The sequence below is a fragment of the Loxodonta africana genome, chromosome 1, assembly GCF_030014295.1.
Source record: "Loxodonta africana isolate mLoxAfr1 chromosome 1, mLoxAfr1.hap2, whole genome shotgun sequence".
NCBI lineage: Eukaryota > Metazoa > Chordata > Mammalia > Proboscidea > Elephantidae > Loxodonta > Loxodonta africana.
In genome coordinates, this window is record NC_087342.1 from 221709738 (window position 1) to 221733773 (window position 24036).

The window sequence follows — 24036 nt, forward strand, 5'->3', positions numbered from 1 at the left end:
TAGAGGATCAGTGAAAATGAGGGAAATTCTCAATGAGATGAACTTACACAATAGCTGCAACAATGGGCTAAATGCTTGATATACCAAGGATCATGACGACGGCACGGGACTGGACAGCATTCCATTCTGTTATATGTAAGGTTGCCATGAGTCAGAGCCAACTCAACGGCAACTAACAAAAACACGTTTGGACATAGGGACAGTGACGGTGGTAGTGATGATCACAGCAGCTAAGACTCCAACTGTTGGAGCTGTCCTCAGGTCCAGCCAGACCAACCCCTCAGAGGCCCTGCTTTTCTGGGCATGATCAGCTTTTATAAATCAGGTTTCTCCACCATTCTTTGCTTTACAATCTCTTATGTGGCTTGTTAATAAAATTTTGTAGCTCCAATTTCTTAATATTTGGACCCAGTCTGCCTTTTGCAATAAATCTCAGGTGTCAGCTTACTAAATTTCCCATCCAAGCCTTTTGAAGGGTTCTCTTCTTGCGTTTTACAAAAACAAGGAAGGCTGCTGTTGCCCCATTTTCCAGGAAACATGACATTCCTGTTCCCTAAGCACGATTTCCCTGCAAAACCTTTACTCCTCCCTCGATCTCATACAGGGTCGCTATGAGTCAGAATCAACTCGACGGCACTGGGTTTGGTTGATTTTGGTTTAGATCTCATATTCAGTCACTATTTTTACATTCTAACCCTTTTTTCTTCCATCTTAGTTTTATGGATTTTCTCTTTCCTTGGTTTTTCTACCACTTCCTGTTTACTTGCTCCAATCTCACACGGAAATGTTATGACTCTTACCCTTCCCTGTCAACTGGCCATCTCTTTGTCCATGCTCTTCCTCGCCCGCCTCTCACTTGGCTATCATCTCCTACCTCTGGACCCCTGCAATGCTCCTAACAGAACTGGGAATTTCTTTAACAGCCACCAGTGTTGTTTGTTCCCCTTCTTATTGTTTAGAAACCCCCACCTCTTGCACGAAGGCTTCTGATGAATGTAACTTCTCTTTCTGATGCCAGGGTTACCGCCAGGCGCAGGTGAAGATGCTCCTAATATCACCATGTACTCCGGCCCTCTGAAGGCATTTGAAATTATGAGGACTCTAGGCTGAGGTCTCATCCTCCCTGATGACTGGTCTGGCACTTGCTAGATTGGTCAAACTATCATGTGGGAGAAAGCAATGACCTCATAGCTTCAGTGCTTACACTTACTTGGGCTTCCTACTTGCTTCCTGTCCCAACGTTCTGTTGCTTAAGCCTTCAAAAACTTTAATGGAAATGCATGGTCATGCACCCTGTGGGGTGTTTCACAGGGACTTTACAAAGGTACAAATGGAATTATAAGATTTTTTTTTTTCTTAATCAAAACCAAGTTTTACCAAGTAACATTTTAACATTTGATCCTTCAGTGATGGGAGATGCTTAATAAGTCAGCTAGTTGTAATGCGGAGAAGAAACACCCCTGAAGTCTCTTCTTGCTTGACTTTCCATGACAAATGTCTCATTCCATCACCTTTCAGTTTGTCATACTATGGTGGCTTGTGTATTGCTGTGATACTGGAAGCTATGCCACCAGTATTTCAGATACCAGTAGAGGTCGGCAGATTTCAGTAGGGCTTCCAGACTAAGATGGACTAGAAAGAAGGGCTTGGCAATCTACTTCAAAATTAATTTAGCCAATGAAAAACTTATGGATTACTGCAGAATGTTGTTTAATATAGTGCTAGAAGATGAGCTCCCTACACCGGAAGGCACTCAACATTCTCTGTGGCTGCAACAACAGACTGGAGCATACCAAAAATTGTGAAGATGGTGCAGGACCAGGCAATGTTCATTCTATTTCAAAAGATCACCACCAGTAGGAGCTGACTTGGCCAGCTCCACCACCACCAACAAAATGTTTGTGTGTCCTCTTCCTTAACAGTGTCAACAGGGATCTACTCAAGGGCTGGGGTGCTCTGGTGTTTGGAGCAGGAGCAAGAGGGAAGTGAAGGAGAAGTAAGGCTTAAAGAGTGACCCTCTCAGATAAGCACAAAGGGCACTCTTCAACTCCAATCTCCACCACCGCCCACAGCCTTTCCAGAAGCAGGACATTGGGAAAAATATTAAACAGAAGGTTGTCTTCTTTATTAAAGAACAACACTCGGCTCTGTCCTGTTCCCCAAGGAAGATTACAGGGGAAATGAGACAGGAATAAATTGGCGGTAGAAAGCAGAATGTGTACGATATAAATTAGGAAAGTTCAGTAGAAGGAAGTCTTAAATACAGTCTAAAACTCATCAGGATGGTCTTCAAGAAAGAGGTGGCTTGTGAGCTCAGTCTTCAGAAGGAGGGGAGAAGGATTGGTGAAAAACAAAATGATGGAGGTAGGAAGGATTACGCAGTGCTTTTAACAGTTAGTGTGAGTAAAATCACCTCAGGCTGCTGTCGAAAATGCAAGCTCCCAGGCCCTACTCCCAGAGATTGAACGAGAAGGCCTGAAGTAAACCCAGAAGGTCCAACGCTTAATAAGCCTCAGGGAGGCTACTTGAAATGGTACTCTGGTTACTGACATTTATGAAAACCATGGTAGGCTGTTTCAGGGAATTTTGAGAACAGTTTCTCCTGCTATCCAAAAGTAGAATATTCCTATTAAACCTTTTGTATGTCAAAATAGCATAAAGGGAAGACGCAATTACCATTAATTTACACGGGAAAATTTTTTGAGTGTTCCCAGACCCAAAAAACAACCTATCAAGCCAAATCAAATAGCACATAAAGTCTAAAATAACACTAATATATAGAAAAAGCAGGAATGATATGACAAATACACAGCCTCTATAAAGCAGAAAGAATGCACGTACAGCAAGTTTCACTTACCAGAATCAGGAAGACAGCATGCTGGAAAGGCTGAGAGCTGGTGTGGTGATGACAGTAGCTGGCCATGGCAGTGGGGCTGGGTTGAAGGGCCAGGATTCGAATTCCGCAGAAGAGCTGGATTTGTATTAGCTGGTGGCACAGTGGCTATTCTACGGTGAGCTATGGCTGCTAACCAAAAGATTTGGCAGTTCGAATCCATCAGCTGCTCCTTGGAAACTCTATGGGGTAGTTCTACTCTGTCCTATAGGGTCCTTATGAGTTGGAATTAACTCAATGGCCACGGGTTTGTTTGTTTGTTTGTTTTTTGTTTCCAGCTGAGGGATGAGTCTAACAGTTAGAGAAATGCACAGGGGATGACAAGTTGAGGATGGGATCATAGAGATGCACGGTGTGATTTATGTTACCATGCATTTGCTTGGATGTGGCTGGGTCTTCAATAAGGGCAGAGAAGTTTGAAAGGAAGAGCTTGGTCAAGCCATTATGTAAAACAGGTGGGGAATGCGCTGACATGGACATGGGAGGGGTGAGAACAGGTGTGGCTCTCCTGTTGAATGCCATTTTCGTTTTTCACCTTTTTTTCGTGAAAGTGAAAATCCTCTTTGGATTTCTTTCAGGTAGTGCCAACAGGTACTAATATAGGTCTTTCGTAAAAGTTAAGTGGCATAAGGTGAACTTTCAAAAGCAAAATAATTTGATTTAGACAGAAATTGTAAACTCAAATACCTACCGGGGCTAGAATGGTACAGGCAATGAGAAAAGTTGATAGGATGTAAGTGCAAATATAAACATTATTCCTATTAAGGGGAATAGGGGCATTGGTGGTTCAGTGGTAGAATTCTTGCCTTCCATGTGGGAGACCCGGGTTGGCATCCTGGCCAATGCACCTCATGTGCACTCATGCCTATCTGTCAGTGGAGGCTTATCTGTGGCTAAGATGCTGAACAGGTTTCAGAGGAGCTTCCAGGCTAAGTCAGATTAGGAATAAAGGCTTGGCAATCTACTTGAAAAAATTAGCTAATGAAAATCCTATGGATAACAATGGTCACCCCCACCTGTCTCTCAGTTTGTTGTACTATGGGGGCTTGTGTGTTGCTGTGATGCTGGAAGCTATGCCACCAGTATTCAGATACCAGCAGGGTCACCCATGGAGGACAGGTTTCAGCAGAGCTTCCAGACTAAGACAGACTAGGAAGAAGGACCCGGCAGTCTACTTCCGAAAAGCATTAGCCAGTGAAAACCTTATGAATAGCAGCGGAACATTGTCCAATATAGTGCTGGAAGATGAGCCCCCCAGGTTGGCAGGCACTCAAAAGATGACTGGGGAAGAGCTGCCTCCTCAAAGTAGAGTCGACCTTAATGACATGGATGGAGTAAAGCTTTCGGGACCTTCATTTGCTGATGTGGCACGGCTCAAAATGAGAAGAAACAGCTGCAAACATCCATTAATAATCGGAACCTGGAATGTACGAAGTATGAATCTAGGAAAATTGGAAATCGTCAAAAATGAAATGGAATGCATAAACATGGATATCCTGGGCATTAGTGAGCTGAAATGGACTGGTATTGGCCATTTTGAATCAGACAATCATATAGTCTACTATGCTGGGAATGACAACTCGAAGAGGAATGATGTTGCATTCATCATCAAAAAGAACGTTTCAAGATCTATTCTGAAGTACAACGCTGTCAGTGATAGGATAATACCTATATGCCTACAAGGAAGACCAGTTAACGTGACTATTATTCAAATTTACGCACCAACCACTAGGGCCAAAGATGAATAGAAGATTTTTATCAGCTGCTGCAGTCTGAAATTGATCGAACATGTACTCAAGGTGCATTGATAATTACTGGTGATTGGAATGCAAAAGTTGGAAACAAAGAAGAAGGATCAGTAGTTGGAAAATATGGCCTTGGTGATAGAAACAATGCCGGAGATCGAATGACTGAATTTTGCAAGACCAACGACTTCTTCATTGCAAATACCTTCTTTCACCAACATAAATGGAGACTATACACATGGACTTCGCCAGATGGAACACACAGAAATCAAATTGACTACATCTGTGGGAAGAGATGATGGAAAAAGCTCAATATCATCAGTCAGAACAAGGCCAGGGGCCAACTGTGGACAGACCATCAATTGCTCATATGCAAGTTCAAGCTGAAACTGAAGAAAATCAGAGCAAGTCCACGAGAGCCAAAATATGACCTTGAATATATCCCACCTGAATTTAGAGACCAACTGAAGAATAGATTTGACGCATTGAACACTAGTGACAGCAGACCAGACGAGTTGTGGAATGACATCAAGGACATCATCCATGAAGAAAGCAAGAGGTCACTGAAAAGACAGCAAAGAAAGAAAAGACCAAGATGGATGTCAGGGGAGACTCTGAAACTTGTTCTTGAGCATCGAGCAGCTAAAGCAAAAGGAAGAATTGATGAAGTAAAAGAACTGAACAGAAGATTTCAAAGGGCCTCTCGAGAAGACAAAGTAAAGTATTATAATGACGTGCAAAGAGCTGGAGATGGAAAACCAGAAGGGAAGAACACACTCGGAGTTTCTCAAGCTGAAAGAACTGAAGAAAAAATTCAAGCCTCGAGTTGCAATAGTGAAGGATTCCATGGGGAAAATATTAAATGATGCAGGAAGCATCAAAAGAAGATGGAAGGAATACACAGAGTCATTATACCAAAAAGAATTAGTCAATATTCAAACATTTCAAGAGGTGGCATATGATCAGGAACCGATGGCACTAAAGGAAGAAGTCCAAGCTGCTCTGAAGGCATTGGTGAAAAACAAGGCTCCAGGAATTGATGGAATACCAATGGAGATGTTTCAACAAACAGATGCGGCGCTGGAGGTGCTCACTCGTCTATGCCAAGAAATATGGAAGACAGCTTCCTGGCCAACTGACTGGAAGAGATCCATATTTGTGCCTATTCTCAAGAAGGGTGATCCAACTGAATGTGGAAATTATAGAACAATATCATTAATATCACATGCAAGCAAAATTTTGCTGAAGATCATTCAAAAAGGGCTGCAGCAGTATATCGACGGGGAACTGCCAGAAGTTCAGGCTGGATTCAGAAGAGGACGTGGAACCAGGGATATCATTGCTGGTGTCAGATGGATCCTGGCTGAAAGCAGAGAATACCAGAAGGATGTTTACGTGTGTTTTATTGACTATGCAAAGGCATTCGACTGTGTGGATCATAACAAACTATGGATAACACTGCGAAGAATGGGAATTCCAGTACACTTAATTGTGCTCATGAAGAACCTTTACATAGATCAAGAGGCAGTTGTTCAGACAGAACAAGGGGATACTGATTGGTTTAAAGTCAGGAAAGGTGTGCGTCAGGGTTGTATTCTTTCACCATACCTATTTAATCTGTATGCTGAACAAATAATCTGAGAAGCTGGACTATATGAAGAACGGGGCATCAGGATTGGAGGAAGACTCATTAACAACCTGCATTACGCAGATGATACAACCTTGCTCGCTGAAAGTGAAGAGGACTTGAAGCACTTACTAATGAAGATCAAAGACCACAGCCTTCAGTATGGATTGCACCTCAACATAAAGAAAACAAAAATCCTCACAACTGGACCAATGAGCAACATCATGATAAACAGAGAAAAGATTGAAGTTGTCAAGGGTTTCATTTTGCTTGGATCCACAATCAACAGCCATGGAAGCAGCAGTTAAGAAATCAAAAGACGCATTGCATTGGGTAAATCTGCTGCAAAGGACCTCTTCAGAGTGTTGAAGAGCAAAGATGTCGCCCTGAAGACTAAGGTGTGCCTGACCCAAGCCATGGTATTTTCAATCACATCATATGCATGTGAAAGCTGGACAGTGAATAAGGAAGACCGAAGAAGAGTTGACGCCTTTGAATTGTGGTGTTGGCGAAGAATATTGAATATACCATGGACTGCCAAAAGAACGAACAAATCTGTCTTGGAAGAAGTGCGGCCAGAATGCTCCTTAGAGGCAAGGATGGCAAGACTGCGTCTTACATACATTGGACATGTTGTCAGGAGGGATCAGTCCCTGGAGAAGGACGTCATGCTTGGCAGAGTACAGAGTCAGAGGAAAAGAGGAAGACCCTCAACGAGGTGGATTGCCACAGTGGCTGCAACAATGAGCTCAAGCATAATAGTGATTGTAAGGATGGCGCAGGACCGGGCGGTGTTTCGTTCTGTTGTGCATAGGGTTGCTATGAGTCGGAACCGACTCAATGGCACCTATCAACAACAACAATGGTCAGGTCCTAGAGTACATGGGGTGGCCTTGAGTCATGAGGGCAACCAACAAGAACCTTCTTAAAGGGACAGTAACCACTGAGGTCCAGCCAATTACTGCCATGCAGGGCTTTCAGTTTTTAAGAGGAAGTCTGAAATCTGGGTTTCATACAATCCTCAACCCCCCATTATGAAATGATGGGTCAAAACACCATAAGGGCCAAACAATTCCCTACCAGAGGGCCGCTAGTTGGCAAGATCAAGATCAGAGGGGAAGAATAAAATCTCATTACTGGTAGATTGAATTTATATTTTATCTGGTAGACAATGGAAAACAATAGGTTTTGGAGCAACAGAGGGATCTTCTTTAAGACAATTTATGGCTGCTCCTGGGATGGAGTGGAGAAGGAACCTCAGGCAGACTCTACGAGGCTCTTGCAATTGTACACTCAAATGGAATAGAAATGGAAGTACAAAAGATGTTAGGAAGCAAGAATTCACAAGATGTGACTGGCCATAGAAGGAGGGAGATCGGAATCACCCACGCTGTGAGTTTTTCCAGGGTGCCTTTTTCCCTGACCAACTGGAAGAGAGGGAATCAATTTTCTTTGGGTCTCACATCTAATATGCACTTCCTCTAATCATTCTAGGAGCCCTGGGGGCACAGTGGTTAAGACCTCAGCTGCTCACCAAAAGGTCAGCAGTCTCGATCCACCAGCCACTCCTTGGAAACCCTATGGGGCAGTTCTTCTCTGTCCTATAGGGTCGCTATGAGTAGAAACTGACTCGAGGGCAACAGGTTTAGTTGTGTTTTTTTTTTTTTGGTTTCTAATCATCCTTTTCCCTTAATAAATACTTCTGTTCCAGCTTCATTCATCCCACAAAAAAAGATCATTTAGGTTGCATTTTGCTAAGTGCCTGCTTAAGAGTGAAATTTACAGTCATTCCTTTTGGGGGAAAAAAAAAACAGACAAAATATTTTACAATATCTATAATAAATGCAAATGAATCAATACAAACAGAACTTGGCTTTAGCAAACTGTACATACATAAATACTTTTTTTTTTTTTACTATAACGTTAAATTTTTTCTCACATAAAGCCTTCCACGATATTATTTATTACATCTGGTTTTTCTTAATACCTTTAAAAATAGTGCCTTGGAGATTTACAGCTTGTGCTTCAAAAGGAAAAAGGTTAGAACATCATGCCCAAAGGGAAAACAAGGTAAAAAGGAAGCTGCCAAAGAAGCTCTTAAAAACAGTATGTTACAAGTTTCTAAAATCTCTTTAGCACTGCTTGGTTGGTAGATTGTAGGATACTGACATGGCGCCCAGAGAGGACTGTTTATTGAGTGGATGGAGCAGCACGCTGAGAAAGCTGCCCAGCTGGCCTGGTGAACTCCTTGGCTATACAGAGAAATGGACCAAAGACTCAGAATTCCCGTGCCTGGTGAACGTTGGAGGTCCTTAGTCACTCTCTTCAGTGCCAAGGCTTGGAGATTTAAGCGAAATTTCTTTCAAAGCTTCTGTCATCTGTCTGCTCTCCTCCTGTCATTGTTTATCACTGAAGCCGAGAATTGCACACGTGGGACACGGAGGAGGGCTAAAGCTGCCACACGGAGGGCGTTCGCCACGATGAAGGTGCTCTCCCTGAGAGCCTGGGATTGCTTTCAGCTATACCCTCCTTTTGCTACCAGCACTTCCGCAGATGGCATCTGCTTGGCTCAGAGTGGAGGAGGCCCATTTGTGTATCTGAGCATGGGGTGGAAGGATCGGGCAAAGTTGTTGGAGAGGGCACAACTGTAGTCTTCCTCTGACATTGGGACAAGGCAAGCGAGCCCGATGAGGAGCAGCAGGAGAAGCTGGAGGGGGAGAGCTGCTCGGAGGACCCGGAGCAGGAAGGCTCGGCCGGACCGAGCTGGCTGAGGCTCAGAAAGGGAGGAATCGGAGCCACCTTTTGTGGACCTGAGAGAAGAATCAACACAAACAACTCAAACATGGGATGAGTGCTGCTTTTTGCTACTGCACCTTCCTGGAAGCTACAGGGCCATGCCCAACTTGGCAGGTAACATCAGCAGTAGGCCTAGGCCATTTCCCCACCACCAACCTAAGGGTTGTCTGGAAACTACACTGACAAAAAATAAACATTTAGTCAGTCAACTAAAGGTACTAATTGAGGTACAAATTCCACTCATTTTACCCCTTAATTTGGTAAAACACTTTCCACCAACAAGGATAACTGCTCTACTCAAATTTTACCAGAAGAAATTAAGTGGATCCAGGATAATTAAAATGTTTCATTTTTGGTTTAAAAATATCAGGAGCACTGTTAGGCAGTTAGTTGCTGTCAAAATCATATAAACGATACACAGAGCCATCCTGGGTATACCAAAACCCACGCAACAAGTATAAAAACAGCCCTGGTCATTTTGCACAGACCCAGGAAAGCCCAATTAGTCATTTTGCACAGACCCAGGAAAGCCCGATTAATCTTAGAGTATATACCCTGGTTTCATTTTGCACTGATTCAGCAGCTAGCCCTGACATTATTAAGTTCCAAAGCAGTATGAATAAGGAAGGACAAGTCAGTCTACAGAGCCCAAGTCTTAAATGATGTAGCTTCTCTGATGATCCTATCACTAGCTCTGCGACTCTGAGAAACCTATACAACTTTTCTGAGCAGGATGGATGGTCATCTCAAAGACCGCTTCCACATTCAAAGTTCCAATTTTCCTAACCCACTTTTGTCTTCCTTTTAAGCAGTGTATTAGTGATTAAGCATGAATTTCAGAATTCATAAGAAAGACAGCCTAGGAAATAATTGAACGTGGAAGTGGGTTCTGGGTTGCAGGCCTCAATTTTCTCTTGGTGTACCCCCAGTAACATTTATTGGTTACCAATGGAAAGAATAAAGAAACATTCATTACGACAGGCAATCTGTATGTACACACACATGCACACATCCAACAGTGCAGGAGCAAACAGAAAAGATGAAAGAAGGAGACACATGCCTCCACACGTAGGATGAATTCCCTAGTGGTTTTAGTATCACTAACGGGTAGGGGTAAGAACACTGAACGAGGAGAAACACGAAGATATAAAAACTGTATTGGTAGCTCTGTATGTTTTGCTAGTAAGGAAACAGTATGTTTCTAGCTCTCTTATTAGCTATTAATTTCTGAAGACAGATTAGAGTGGTATCAGTGTGGGATAAGGATGGCACCAGAGAAAATAACTGTTAAAAAAAAAAAAAAAACTGATATAGTTCCCTATAAAAGAGAACAAAGGGACTACTCAAAGCTCTTTTATTAAATCAGTAAAGAAGGATAGGGGACAGCCTGGCCCTGTGGAGGCCCCAGAATCCATGCATCACACTGGGTTTCTTGCCTGGTTCTTGTAGTGTGACAATAGAACAAATCACTGACTGGATTGGAACCTGGTTCTTGTCAGAAGTCTACTACCAGCAGCTGACTGACCTTGAACAACTTACTTCACCTTTTTGTGCTATCCTCTTCTCTCAAATTACACTAGATATTCTTCCAACTCAGGAGGTCCATGTTTTATACACTGTATGTCTTTTACTAAGGAGCCCCAGTGGTGCAGTGGTTAAGCGATTTGCTATTAACTGAAAGGTTGGTGGTTCAAACCCACCCACAGGCTCTGTGGGAGAAAGACCTGGAGATCAGCTCCTGTAAAGATTATAGCCTAGAAAACCTTATGGGGTAGTTCTACTCTGTTTTATAAGGTCGCTATGAGTCAGGATCCACTCGACGGCACCCAAAAACAACAGTAATGTTTTCTATTAATTGGCCAGTGTAGTCTCCCAACTGAGAGGCCGCAAGAGTTCAATCACCATCTAGTGGTCAGACTGATTAACTGCCCGAATGCTAAGACCAATGAGTTATTCCTAACGAGCTGAGTAGGAAAAATGACATGTTTTGTGGAAATATAGTAGAGCATCTAATACATCTCCTAATTTTGTAGGTACATTAATATGCTCTCCTGCTAACCAAAATGTTGGAGGTTTGAGCCTACCCAGAGCCGCCTTGGAAGAAAGGCCCGGCAATCTAATTCTGAAAAAGCAGCCACTAAAAACCCCACGGAGCATAGCTGTTCTCTGACACACATAAGGTCATCATGAGTCAGAATCAAATCACTGGCAATTGAGTTATAGCTCAGGGTACTTAACATTTACTCCTCTAACTGCTAGACGACACACTAAATGTTTACCTTGGGCTCTCTCATATAATCCCCACAACAGTCCCTCTGAGGTGTGTACATATTATCTTAATTTTACGGATGATGAAAAGGAAGCTCAGAGAAGTAATTTGCTCAAATTTACACAGCTAGCAAGTGGCAGAGTTCAGATTTTAACTCCCAGAATCTGCTCTATAGATAAGGCAAGTGACTTGCCCCAAATTAACTGAAGAGATCTAGCAGGAACTCAGGGTTCCAAAGTCCCTGACTACTGCATTCTCTCCTATGCAATCCTTTGTTGGTTGGCCACATGAGTGAAAGTTCCTGTTATGTCACAGGTATCTCACAACAGAAACAAAGAAGAGACCACTCATATCCTAAAATATCTGGAATTGAATGCATTGAATGATTTCCTCATGCCTAAAGTAAATGTCTCCAATTATAAAGTCTCACAATATTACATCAAGTTAACGGATAGGCATGAGGCAGTTGTATAATCTTGGGCAAGGAAATTAGACTCTCTGGCCTTTGGTTTTCTCATTTGCAAAGATGGTGGGTGCATTGACATCCTAAAATCTTTTCCACTCTGATGGTTTATGATTCAATGGCTTGCCTTGCAATGTCTTGAGAGGAATGGGAGTAGCTACCCATGAACTCTGGGCTGAATTTTTCTTCAATATATCCTACTTTATTGACTTGAAAATATGCCCTGGCAAACAACACTCCCTGTCTGTAGCTGGATGAGTTATAATAGAAGGACCAAAGAGAGCTCCAAGTGTCCTCATTATTAAATATTTAAATAAAATGAGGGAGATTTCTAACTGACTCATTTTCTTTAGGAGACATTTAATACAATTTGACTGATAAGAGTTGAATAGCCCAATTGTCAATTATTAGCTTCCCTGAGCTCATAGGTAAAAGATCAAGCTCAAAACAGGGGCTTCATGTTGACTAGTCCACTCGTGAGAAGAACTAGAAAGGTCACCATTTTGGAATACAGACTCATAAGATGCAGAGTTCACTGAAGGACATGGCACATTTAACAGCATCAGAGCATTCCTTATTAAAATTTAATTAGTGTGTGATTTCTAATGTTGAAGAATGCCAACCTAGGGAGAACACACAGTGCTTAGTGACCTTCCATGCAGTTGACTGCTCTTGAAAATGCCCAGTTTATCAACTGAGAAAAAATGCCCGCCTCCTGGAGCAACTACCAAGACTTCAATGTGCCCAAGGTTACCTCTTCCTCACGATGAACCTCTTCTAGAACTTTTAGTACCAACAGGTTAATGATACCACAGTAAAAGCAGACTTTTACTATTTATTGACTTTAAAATCACCAAAGTTTCAAGAGCTTTGGGAAATTGCGCAAGAGAAAGAACAAAGGTGCTGTGTTGACTAGTTACTCACCCCTCTCCTCTTGCCTTGCTCCATAAATAGATGTCAGTTTAGATTGTGTCTATATAGGAAAAATTAAATGTGTCAACTTATTCAAGGATTTTAATCAATGGTGGTATTCTGGATAATTCTGTTCAGAAAAAAAATGTGTTTGTTCTCCACCTCTACAGAGAATATAATTTATTTTCTATATTCTCTTATATTTATATTATTATTTTTCTTGGTCCTCTCTGTCCTTCAAATTTCTGTATAAATAAATGAAAACAGGGAACCCACGGTAGAGAAGGGGACTGTTGACACATTGTGGGGTTGGCAACCAATGTTGCAAAAAAATTTGTGTATTAACTGTTTAATGAGAAACTAATTTGCTCTTTAAACTTTCACCTACAGCACAATAAAAAAGAAAAATTTTGTGTAAATAATTGCCCTGAGGTTGTTTCATCTCACGTCCAAACGCATGGAGTTGTGAGGGAAGGAGAATGGGAGGGGAAGAAGCAGGACACAACAATATACCACAGAAAGAATGACAGCAGAGAAGTGAGGAGTCTGAATACAGTATATAGAGAGTGTGGCTCACCCAAAATTTTACACAATCAGAGAAAATAAAATGAGCTAATTCTGTGCATACATCATTTAAACCCACGGGATAAGAAACTTTCCATTAATTGGGTTCCTGTTAGATAACACTGGCAGTACAGTAACAGGAATTTATTATAACAACAAAATAGCTATTGGTCCAGGAGAACATCTCCATTGTCCATGGCCTGAGTGCTGCTCTTGTGCAAATGGCCTCTGAAACCCAATGTGTTTCCTGGATACATGATTCAGAAAACAAGTTTCTAGACCCAATTTAAGACTCCAAACCAAACCAAACCCACTGTCATCAAGTCGATTCCGACTCATAGTGACCCTGTGGGACAGAGTAGAACTGCCCAACAGAGTTTCCAAGGAGCACCTGGTGGATTCAAACTGCCGACCTTTTGGTTAGCAGCAGTAGGACTTAACCACTACACCACCAGGGTTTCCAAGACTCCAGTTACCTCTTATTCCAAACCGAACATTTTGACTGGTTCTAAACCACCTCATACAGCTTGTGGAGGCCCAATCCCTGGAACTGTGGTTTGAAACATCTGACCCAAAACAGCAGCCCCTGGGTGATGCCTGGCTGCTAAGCGAAAGGTTGGAGGTTTGCGTTCATCCAGGGGTACCTCGGAAGAAAGGCTTAGTGATCCACCCCGAAGAACTGCCACTGACACCCCCGGGGAGCACAGCTCTACTCTGACACACCTGCAGCTGCCCTGAGCTGGAACTGACTTGACGGCAGCTGGTACTGGACCAATACTCCCCGGGAGAGTGAAGTGGTTAACAAGCTCGGACCCGCTCAGGTGAGACCTGGCTTCAAATTCTAAATTTGGGGAAAGTTACTTTAATCCCAGTGTCCTTACCTACAAAATAGGGATTATAGCCAAGACATGAGGTTGTTATGAAGGTTAAATGAGATAACATGTAAATAGTTAGCATGATGCTCAGGATACATTAAATGCTAAATGAATGTCAGGAACTTAGTATGATCAGTATTACTAGAGCAAGGGTGTGCTGACTCAGTCCCCAGGGGCTTGGCTGGATTCAGCCCTTTCTTCTACAGAAACACCCTTGGATTTCCCAAAGGGCCTGCCTGGTTTGCTAAGAATGCCTACCTCAAAACAGCAGAGAAGAAACCCATGGGAGCTTTACCCTAAAGCTGCCCTCAGAGCGCCAGGCAGCCTGCTGGAGAGGACGGAATGCTTTATGCCGAGACTCTTGAATGCTTGGAATAAATAGATCCTCAGGGTGGAGTCTGTCAGAAAAGACTCAACAACAAATTCCACAAGATACTGAACAGTGTTTTACAGCAAGGCCCCCGTGTATAGGCCAAAAAAAAAAAAAGAAAGAAAGAAACCCACTACACTTGCTTAAATATATTTGGATATTTTGATCTGAATTTTAAAATGAGTTCTCCCCCCCGCCCCCATTTCAGTACTGCAGCCAATCATTTGCCACCTCCCATTTCTTCTTAGTTCTCCTGTAGAAGGTGCTGAGACCAAGGGCGTCTGAGGCAATTTTGCATTTCACAATGCTAAGCTTCAGAAGGACACCCTGGTGGCATAGTGGTTAAGTGCTACGGCTGCTAACCCAAAGGTTGGCAGTTCGAATCCACCAGGTGCTCCTTGGAAACTCTATGGGGTCGCTATGAGTCAGGATCGACTTGATGGCAATGGGTTTTTTCAGGTAAGCTTCAGGATGAAGTCATCCAGTCACTCCATCCAGACCACAGAGCAATTATTCCTTTGCCCTTGTTAGAAATTGGAGTGAAGTTTTGCAGTGGTGTCACTAGGGGGATGTGGGGGGGGGCAGTGCAGACCACACCGGGTGACACAGTCGGAAGGAGTGACACCAAAACGACTGTCTATAAAAATATCCCTGTAGTTAGTTATAACAACAAAAACATTTTTTGTATGCCTAGTTTACATGTACCAATATACCTACAAGGCTAAAAACCCTATGCTAATGTACTCTTTGAACCTTCTAATGTGCTCAGGTCAGAGCTGTCATTATTACCCCATTACAATGATGCTTTGAATCACGTGGTTTTGTCTGCGCATGCTACAAGCACACTGTTGTTTTTGTTGTTGCTGGTGTTTTTATAGGGGCAGGTATTGTCAAATTCTCTGGTGTTTTAGCTACAATATTCTGGTAGTTAGTATCTGTTAACCTGTATCAATAACTTTTTTGAGAACAAAGTTGTAATTACAGGAAAAGGAGTGATAAACGGGAATTACGATTTACGAGTAACATTAGTACAAAAAACATTACTAAGGGTTGTGTACAGATTGGTATGGGAGGAGGTCCAAGGTGGAGGGTGACACCATGAGTTACCACATTGGGTGACAACCTTAGTGATGCCACTGAAATCTTGCCATTTGTCAACTGCGAGTAAGCTACAGCAGAGTTTTGAAGAGTTACGGGTTAGAAAATTTTAAGTCACGAGTAGGAAAAAGTACCAGCAGGACCCTCATCAGCATTGCTTCAAAAAGCATGCTTCTAAAATATGTTTAATCTCAAACAAAAAAATATGAATACAGTTATTGCGAATGAATGTATGCACAGATTTTTTCAAATGCTGGGGAGCTTCTTGGAGAGTCAGGAATCTCTGGTTCTGACCCGCTGCCAATCTTTTAATGGCAAGGGCCCCGTTGCAGTAATTTTGTAGACCCAGGGCCTAAGCATAGTGGATGCTCAGTAAATTTTGGCATCCATCCATATGTATGTCTAGGGTATTATGTAAGGCAACATAGAACAGTTACCGTAGAACCCAACTGAAATATATAGCAGACAAGCCATTGATATTATCAGCACCTGGCTTTAAACAACAAAACACACAGACAACCTCTGCCTTCAAACTAATACCCACTTTCTTTCTACTCAGCGTCCTTTGCCTCTCTGGAAGAATACATGTCTACAATTTTACTGTTGCAAACTGCTGGGGTTAACACTGTAAACTTGTTATTTGCGCTTCTACAACAATCTTTCAAATTTGCTGGACCAGTGCAAGATCAAACCGAAGGTACTCTCCAGTCTCAACGTAAAGGAACGCCCTGACAGCCCGTATTGTGGGTAGAGTTAATTCTTTCCCAGGAGACTTTGCATTTCATTGTCTGCGTTGGGTGCACCCCAAACCAAGGTGCCGAGGAGTTAAGAAGTCCATGCATGTTCAACCACAACCCATCTGCCAAGGCGTTGGATGAGTTTGCCACTTAAGTGAAGCGTGTTTGTATTCCATGCTCTCCCGAGTAGCAAACTGGGTAGTGCGCTGTATGATCAGAAAGGTGTTAATAAACAGTGCTGGACAGAGCAGAGCTGAAAGGAGTCTGTGCGTGTCACAGCGAGAATGTGGCTGCCCCAGCCGCAAAGCCCTGTTAGAGACAATTCGAAACACTCGCCGCCCTAAGAAACGATTCCTTTGAGATTCTGAGATCTCAGATTTCGTCTGCCTGAAAGAATCACGGGAGCAGACCAATATTTCTGAGTATACTTATGTGGCAGAAATCAGCTTCCAACACTAGGAACCAAAGGGTGGTTGCTCTTGGTGTTGTATAATAACACAAGGGCTTTTTCCCTTTCTCATTAGCATCATTTGTCTTGACTAAAGAACTGACCTCTATATCGTAAAGGGAATGTTATGGGGATAACCCTTGTCTCTGTTCATGGCACAACAGCAATTTGTGGGGAGAAAACGGAATATATAATACAGGGACCTGTCCACAGTAAGTGAGTATCTGTTTTTTTTGTTGTTTTTTAATAGGGGGCTAAGAAAATACAAAGCACACAGGAACGTCCATCATTAGCTTCAAAAGTCCCTGTGAAGTTTCCTTCACTCATATTTTATTACTGATATTTTTTCATGGACAAAAAGAAAAACACACTGTCTTCAAATCAAACCAAATGGAAAAAAAAAATTCATAAAAGGAGATTTAAAACCAGAAAGCACATGAAAAATATGTTCTGCATGACTTCAGCTGAGTGAGAATGACCACATAAAATAGCCAGTCCAGTTTAGCACACAGCTGGGGAACTGAACAGATGACTCAGGGGTTGTTTACAGTCCTAGGCACCCTCACCTCCCCACCCTCCTTCCAGGAATCCTACTTCCTGTTCAGTGGTGATAAACTTCCCCAGGGACAAACTACTTCAGCAGTGGCGAACAGCTTGGGATTATGAGAGTTAAAAATCAGCTGTGAGGACAGAGTATTCTCACTTGAGGGAAGTTGTCTGGAGACACGGGAGCTGATTAGTGGAAGAGAAAAGGAACGCAGACATCACACAGACAAGGCAAAGCGCTGCTAGCTGTGGAGATGAGGGGGGCTGGAGGCAGGGCCCTCAGGAGGGGTTGGGCAGGGCACTGGGCTTGTTCCCAGAGCGCAAGAGCTTGCTGAGTGTCAGGAAGGTGAGCGCCTGGGTGTGCTGGCTGAGAGAAGTTTTAGGGTAAGCAGAAGAGAGAGGTGCTTATAAGTTTTAAATGAAGACAACCAAATTCGGACTTGTCATTTTGAGAATCCAAAACCCACAATCTGGATAAAACAGGAAAATAAAATAAATAAATAAATGAAAGCTGGGGATGTTGGTATATTTTATTCAGATGTGTGGGTTCTGTGAATGGTAAAATAATTCATAGATCTATGACCTGTCTTATGGTAAAATCTAGAAATAAAGAGGATGATAAAAGTCTGCCATGAATCAAATGATGGTGTGTGCAGTTGTATGGAATCCTTATGTACACCCAGAATACCATTGGATGAGACGTACCAGTTGGCCTTTGTCGAGTTAAACAAAAATTTGGTGGGGTCCAAATAATTTCTGGTCTGAGAATTTGACAAGTCCTTTCCAGCTTATTAGGAAAGGGTGTGGATTAAAATGAATCATTTCTTAATGACCCAGAGGCAGACCAGAGACAGGCCTACCTAGATCATGGGCAATTTTCATCATCCTCTTGGAATCTAGAACAGTGTGGAAACCAGGAGAATAAGGTACCTGCTCTGTGGACTGTTGACAGAGGGTCCAGGCTGGGAGAGACTACATTTGCCTCGTGGCTGTTTGCAATGAACAGGGGGTAAAGAAAGAAGAATGTTCAGTCCAGGCAAATAAAGACAAGCTATTGATGAAAATTAAACTAAAAGTGCAGCAAAAGAAAAATAAATCAAATGGAGTGATCATCAGTATCTGCGACTTAAGGAAACTGGCTTTTCTTTTGTTGAAGAAATAAAATAAGTTTCGATGGATATTATCAGTCATTGAAGAAATATAAAGCATGGTGTTGGAGTCCACACCACAGCAAGTATTTTTTTTTTTCCAATTTTTCTTGGAAGAAACATAAATGACTTTACTCAAGGATCTCTGCATATTTACTTACAATAATTATAAAATTCACTATACCATACCATATATTTTAAAGAGTCTTTACATTTTTTTTTTCCCTTTTCTAGAGCACTGAAGCATTTTAAAGATTCTTGGTAGACGAAAAATAATGACAGTCATCTGTGGTTGTTCTCTGCAGCATGATGAAGATCCAATGAGTTAATACCCCAATTATATACAGGCTAAAATTTCCCTCAAAAAGCCAGTATTCCTTCACATTCTTGAACTAGGATCTATAGGAAACTAGTGAATGTAGTTAAAAAAAAAAAAAAACCAAAAACAATCCTAAGAAAGACAATAACATTTATCAGCATAGAACTTAAGTGTTTATGACAAAAAAGGGCAAACGAAATCAATACTCCTAAAAAATAAGGAAAATGGAATGATAATAAAAATGAATATAATCATGAAGCAGGACAAGAAAATAAATAAAACAAAACAAAAACAAGCTTCTAACTACACAGAGAAATCAAGGTATAGAGGGTAGCAGGGGCCAAATTTGTCCTTTTGTCTTCGTTGTGTTCCAGTGGGGCAGCTCCCACCATAGGTCTCAAGTGGACTTGACTTGTTGAACCACTAGGGGCAGCAGTACCACTGAAAACTTTGAGGACTCCACTCAGGAGCATCTTTGCTTGACAGTCAACAGAACTACTTGTTTTACATGTACCAGAGTGGTCTCAGAAGACAATCATGCATAGGTTCACCTCTGGGAGGAGAAACACTCCATGAAGTGGTATGCTACACTCTAGATGAACATGGTGGTTGGTGGTGGTTTGAAGGAAGCAGCCACCAGAGGGACAAATGAGCACCATTCTAAAACAATCAGAATAATTGGTCTCCCTGCATACCAACCACACTTTGAGCCCTGGCTTTTTTTTGATAAACACAGAGCCACTCTTTTCTGTTCCTGAGTGCATGCAGGGAGGGCACAAGGAAGGGCTGAGGAAGCAGTGCTACACTCTCTGACACCCTCTTCTGTGCGGGAGCTCCTGTTTTGTGGGGGTGAGTCTATGGGCCCTGAGGTAAGCACCAATGATGTCATTTCCCAGTCCCAGTGCCCCCTTCCCTGGGCCAATTCAAAAGGACCAGTGGAAAGTTACCGTTCTCTGTCGGTTTGGGGTGCTCCTTCCTGATGTAGGACTCATGGATCCTGAGGTGTCAAGTTCATCAGCAGAAGACCAGGATGACAAATCCTATGTGGGACATAGACCACCAGTAAGGATTATTTAATAACTCCTTGTCCCAGAGCTTGGGAACCCTGCTGGAGTAATGATTAAGAGCTATTGCTGCTAACCAAAACGAAGGCAGTTCAAATTCACCAGGCACTCCTTGGAAATACTATGGGGGCAGTTCTACTGTGTCCTGTAGAGTCGCCATGAGTTGGAATCAACTTCATGGCAATGGATTTGGTTTTGTCCCAGAGCTAGGCAGGCTTTGTAAAACATGATGTATTTTCCACTCCATCCGTCCCTCCAGAAGTCAAAGCATTCCTTGAGGAAAGTGGGATTAAGGAACTATAAGAAGATAGGACCCAATTCTTTCAGTGTATTGTAAACTCCTGGCTGTAAATGCCCTGGAAAATGGAGATAAAGTTTTTTTTTTGTTACTGTTTCACTTGTAGCTTTATTATTTTTTAGTGATATGCATACAAATGAGCTAATATGGGTTTGGGAGGTGAAGGGGAGGCCTGCCTTACAGCTGCAAGCCTCTCAGGCAGGAGAGAAACCAATTCATTTGAGTTAGAAACAAAAGATACTTATCGAGGAGCTTACTGTCCATTATTGAAAGGAGCCCTGGTGGCGCAACAGTTAGGTGTTTGGCTGCTGACCAAAAAGTCAGGGTTCGAACCCACCCAGAAAGCTCCCTGGGAAAAAGACTGGCGATCTGCCCCGCAAAGACTACAGCCTAGAAAATCCTATGGGACAGCTCTACTGTGTCACATGGCGTTGCTATGAGTCCAAAACTAACTCAGCAGCAACAACAACTGTTTATCATTAGAGAAACTGTATTATATTTGCACTGCTATTTGGAGCGGTTGTTCTCTTATATGCTTATAGGACAAAATATGTGTTCACGATAAGATTTTATAATTGAATATCTAAAATCTTAAAAAGTATTTTATACCTGTTAATGTATTTCTCAAAATCAATAATACTACCATGATGTAGTAGATTTAGGAATAAACACAAAACGTGAATGAACAGAGGGAATTTTCTATGAAGTAATTACTATGAAATATATGTAAGGAGAATCCACACCTTGCAGGATACTCAAAACTCATAGACAATGATTGGTTGTAACCTACCCTAGCTGTGTAACTGAAAACAGGTGCATTCTTAAATAAACTAAACTAAAATTCCATGGCTGCAGGTGGTGGTAAAAGTGTTAGAAGTAATAGTTAGAAGAGGTCTTCAGATTTAATAGCTTTGAAAGCAGCGATCTATTATGAAGGTTTATCAGTCCACTTTTTTTATTTTGAGATAGGACTTGTGAGAGCCATGATTGAGAGTAGACGCTTCATTATGACAAGTCCTACATTTAAAGTCTTTGTAAAACTGTGATGATGTTGCTGGTTTGGTGTCACGTAAGAAATGTTAAACAATGATGCCTGCTTAACACTTACCTGCTGACTGCTCGACATGTCTAATAACTTCTCCAGGTCTTTGATATGACGGCTGACCTCCTTCAAGAGAAGTTTAAGCCGGTTTCCAATAACGTGGACTTTTTCTTTGGCTTCCAAACAATCTGCCCCTTCAGCATTCACCAACAGTTGGCAAGACATGTCTTGAAGTGAAGCCACTTTTAGTTGGGACTCCAACAGGTCATGCCTTATTTGCTATGTAGATGATAAAAAATTATTTTTTAAGAATTTTCAATACTTGGAGAAAGTTCCAGAAGTGCAGAATGACATAGCTGTAATTTAGTGGGTGGTTATACCTGATCTTCAGAATGCAGGGCTCACACATAGAAGGCTAGAGCAGCTCATGGAATGGGAGTCAGGGACCTGTGTTCTAATCCTGCCTCCACCAAAAATATTCTATAAGGTCCCTGAACCTCTCTGGTCTCAAAGTTTTCTCATCTGGTGAAATGGTGACCATGATCCCTGCCTGGTTCACAGTAGGTACTACTGGAATGTTTAAATTGATTAATGTATGTGACAGTACTTCAAATACGAAGTATTATGCACTTGAGACCTAAGATTCTTTTAAATGGAAAAGTAAAACACTGATGTCTAAATACAGCAAAACTTAGGGGCTTAAGGTATACTCTGATATCTACTCAAGATTTTTAAAAAGATATACGGGTGATTCTTCATTCACTCCTTAGCGTCTGAGGTCAAAAGTCTTGTAAAAACACAGCTGCAGAGCTATTTCCTCTGTGTTTTAAGACCCTTATGGTACTGGATTAAAAGCTACCAACCAGTTCTGGAGGTTAGGTTAGTGAGTGTTAGATGTCAGAATGTAACATTTGAAAAATACTGAAAGCTACCAAAGGCAAAGCATTTCCTCCTAAAGGTACGTATTTTCTGTAAAATCACTGTTAAATAAACACTGTACATCATATCGTTCAAAGTTCCTTGAATAAGAATCTACACACCGAATTTCATTTTGAATTTAGTGCTAGAAAAATGTTTATTGCTCCTTGAAAACCGGCTTGTTTTCTTTCTGTCAGAAAGTGAAAATAATTTAACCCACAATTCCCTTTTTGCCTTAGCTTTCAGAAAACTTGGTGCTAAGGTTAATGTTTAATCAGGTTATATTTAATTCTTCTTAAGAAGTCTTAATTGTTTCTTTCTCTTTTAATCATTTTGCTGTCCTTTTAGGTGTCCCTCGGTGATGTAAATTGTTAAGTGCTCAGCTACTAGCCAAAAGATTGGTGGTTCAAATCCACCTAGAGAAACCTCGGAGGACAGGCCTGGCAATTTGCTTCCATAAAGTCACAATCTTGAAAATCCTATGGAGCAGTTCTACTTGGCACACACGGGGTTGCGGTTGAGTTGAAATCAACTCAACAACAACTAAGAACAACAAAAACAGTGTTGTTTTATTATAAGCCATCAAATGTACTTTTGGGACATAGATTTAGCACCTAAAGTTTAAATTAAAAACAAATGTAATTCACCAAAGAGCAGCCTTAATAAATACAAACTAATTGAGATTAAGAACATCTAAGCTTTTCACTATTGAACAATAACTTTAGAAGGTGATTCTAAAGCTAGCAGATATCAGCCTCTATGTACACGTAAAGAAAGCATATGTTAGAGACCATAGCACAAAGGTAAAAAAATACCACCACCTATGCTCATTTTCTTTAAGTGAAATGGGACCCTGCTACAAATAGCTAGCAGCTACCAGCGCTCACCCATCCTACCGTAAGCTGTTTGTGATGATCCTGGAGTATCTCTGTGTCAAGGTTAGAATCAATAGGGATGATTTCGTTTTTCCTTCTGTCGATGTTCTCCAGCATCAGAAGCAAACCATGGCTCATTTCATGGAAATCCTACAAAACATATGGGAGTATAAAACAACCTTAGATAATATTCTTTTCTTTCCCTAACAGCTTAGATTTAATTTCGATTCTCTGTAATAGCTACTATAGGCCAAGATACAATGGTTTCAAGAGGAAGGCGTTGGTGTAGCTGTAGTTATCTGACTTTGTGTTCCTACCAAAAGCATCTAATTTATTACATGGGGAGAATTTAGACATAAGAAAAATTGGCATCAAACCACTTATTTCTGAAAAAAGGATGGTGTGATTAGACAGCTTGGAAGGAAGCCACTCTGCTCTCCTCTTTTCCCCGTGTATTTAAATCTTCCCACCATTTAAGGTCTCTGTCCAATCCCGTATGCCCTTCATTCACCATCTATTCATTTATTCATTCAAAATATAGTCACTGAAGATCTTAAGCATTGTACTAGAAGTGGGTACAGAGATGAACCAAGAGCCAGAGTACCTGCATTCAAGGAGCTATATTACTCTTGGAGTCCCTGAGTGGTACAAATGGTTAACACTCTTGGCTGTTAACCCAAAGGTTGGTGGTTTGATTCTACCCAGAGGTGCCTTGAAAGAAACACCAAGCAATCTATTTCCAAAAAACCCAGCCATTGAAAACTCTTATGGAGCACAGTTCTACTTGACACACACGGGGTCACCATGAGTTAGAATCAACTCCAAGGTGATTGTTTTTTGTTTTTTACACTTGGGATACACACAAACCCCAGAGCACACTTCAAATTCTCCAAGAGCTTCCCACTTAAGTTAGAATACAACCCAAACTCCTGGCCATGACCTGCAGGCCATGATCTGGTTCCTGAACCATCCTCCAATCTTTCTTACCCCTCCCTGCCTCAATACTACGCTAGTCACACTAGCCTCTTT

General features: G+C 41.8%; 1 protein-coding gene across 13 annotated transcripts in view; it reads right to left on the minus strand.

Moving 5' to 3' along the window:
• Positions 1-8155: 8155 nt before the first annotated feature.
• The window catches only part of SYNE1 (spectrin repeat containing nuclear envelope protein 1), a 556892-nt gene continuing 541011 nt past the window's right edge, over positions 8156-24036 (minus strand). For 12 of the 13 annotated variants that reach the window (XM_064292282.1, XM_064292277.1, XM_064292310.1 and 9 more), the window contains 5 exons: positions 23029-23157; positions 21281-21493; positions 19758-19850; positions 18274-18332; positions 8156-9075 (listed from right to left, as the gene is read on the minus strand). In XM_064292282.1, coding sequence (XP_064148352.1) covers positions 8835-9075; positions 18274-18332; positions 19758-19850; positions 21281-21493; positions 23029-23157 — 735 coding nt within the window. In that variant the 3' untranslated portion in view covers positions 8156-8834. The remainder of the gene's footprint in view (positions 9076-18273; positions 18333-19757; positions 19851-21280; positions 21494-23028; positions 23158-24036) is intronic. The other variant, XM_064292314.1, reaches the window with a different exon arrangement.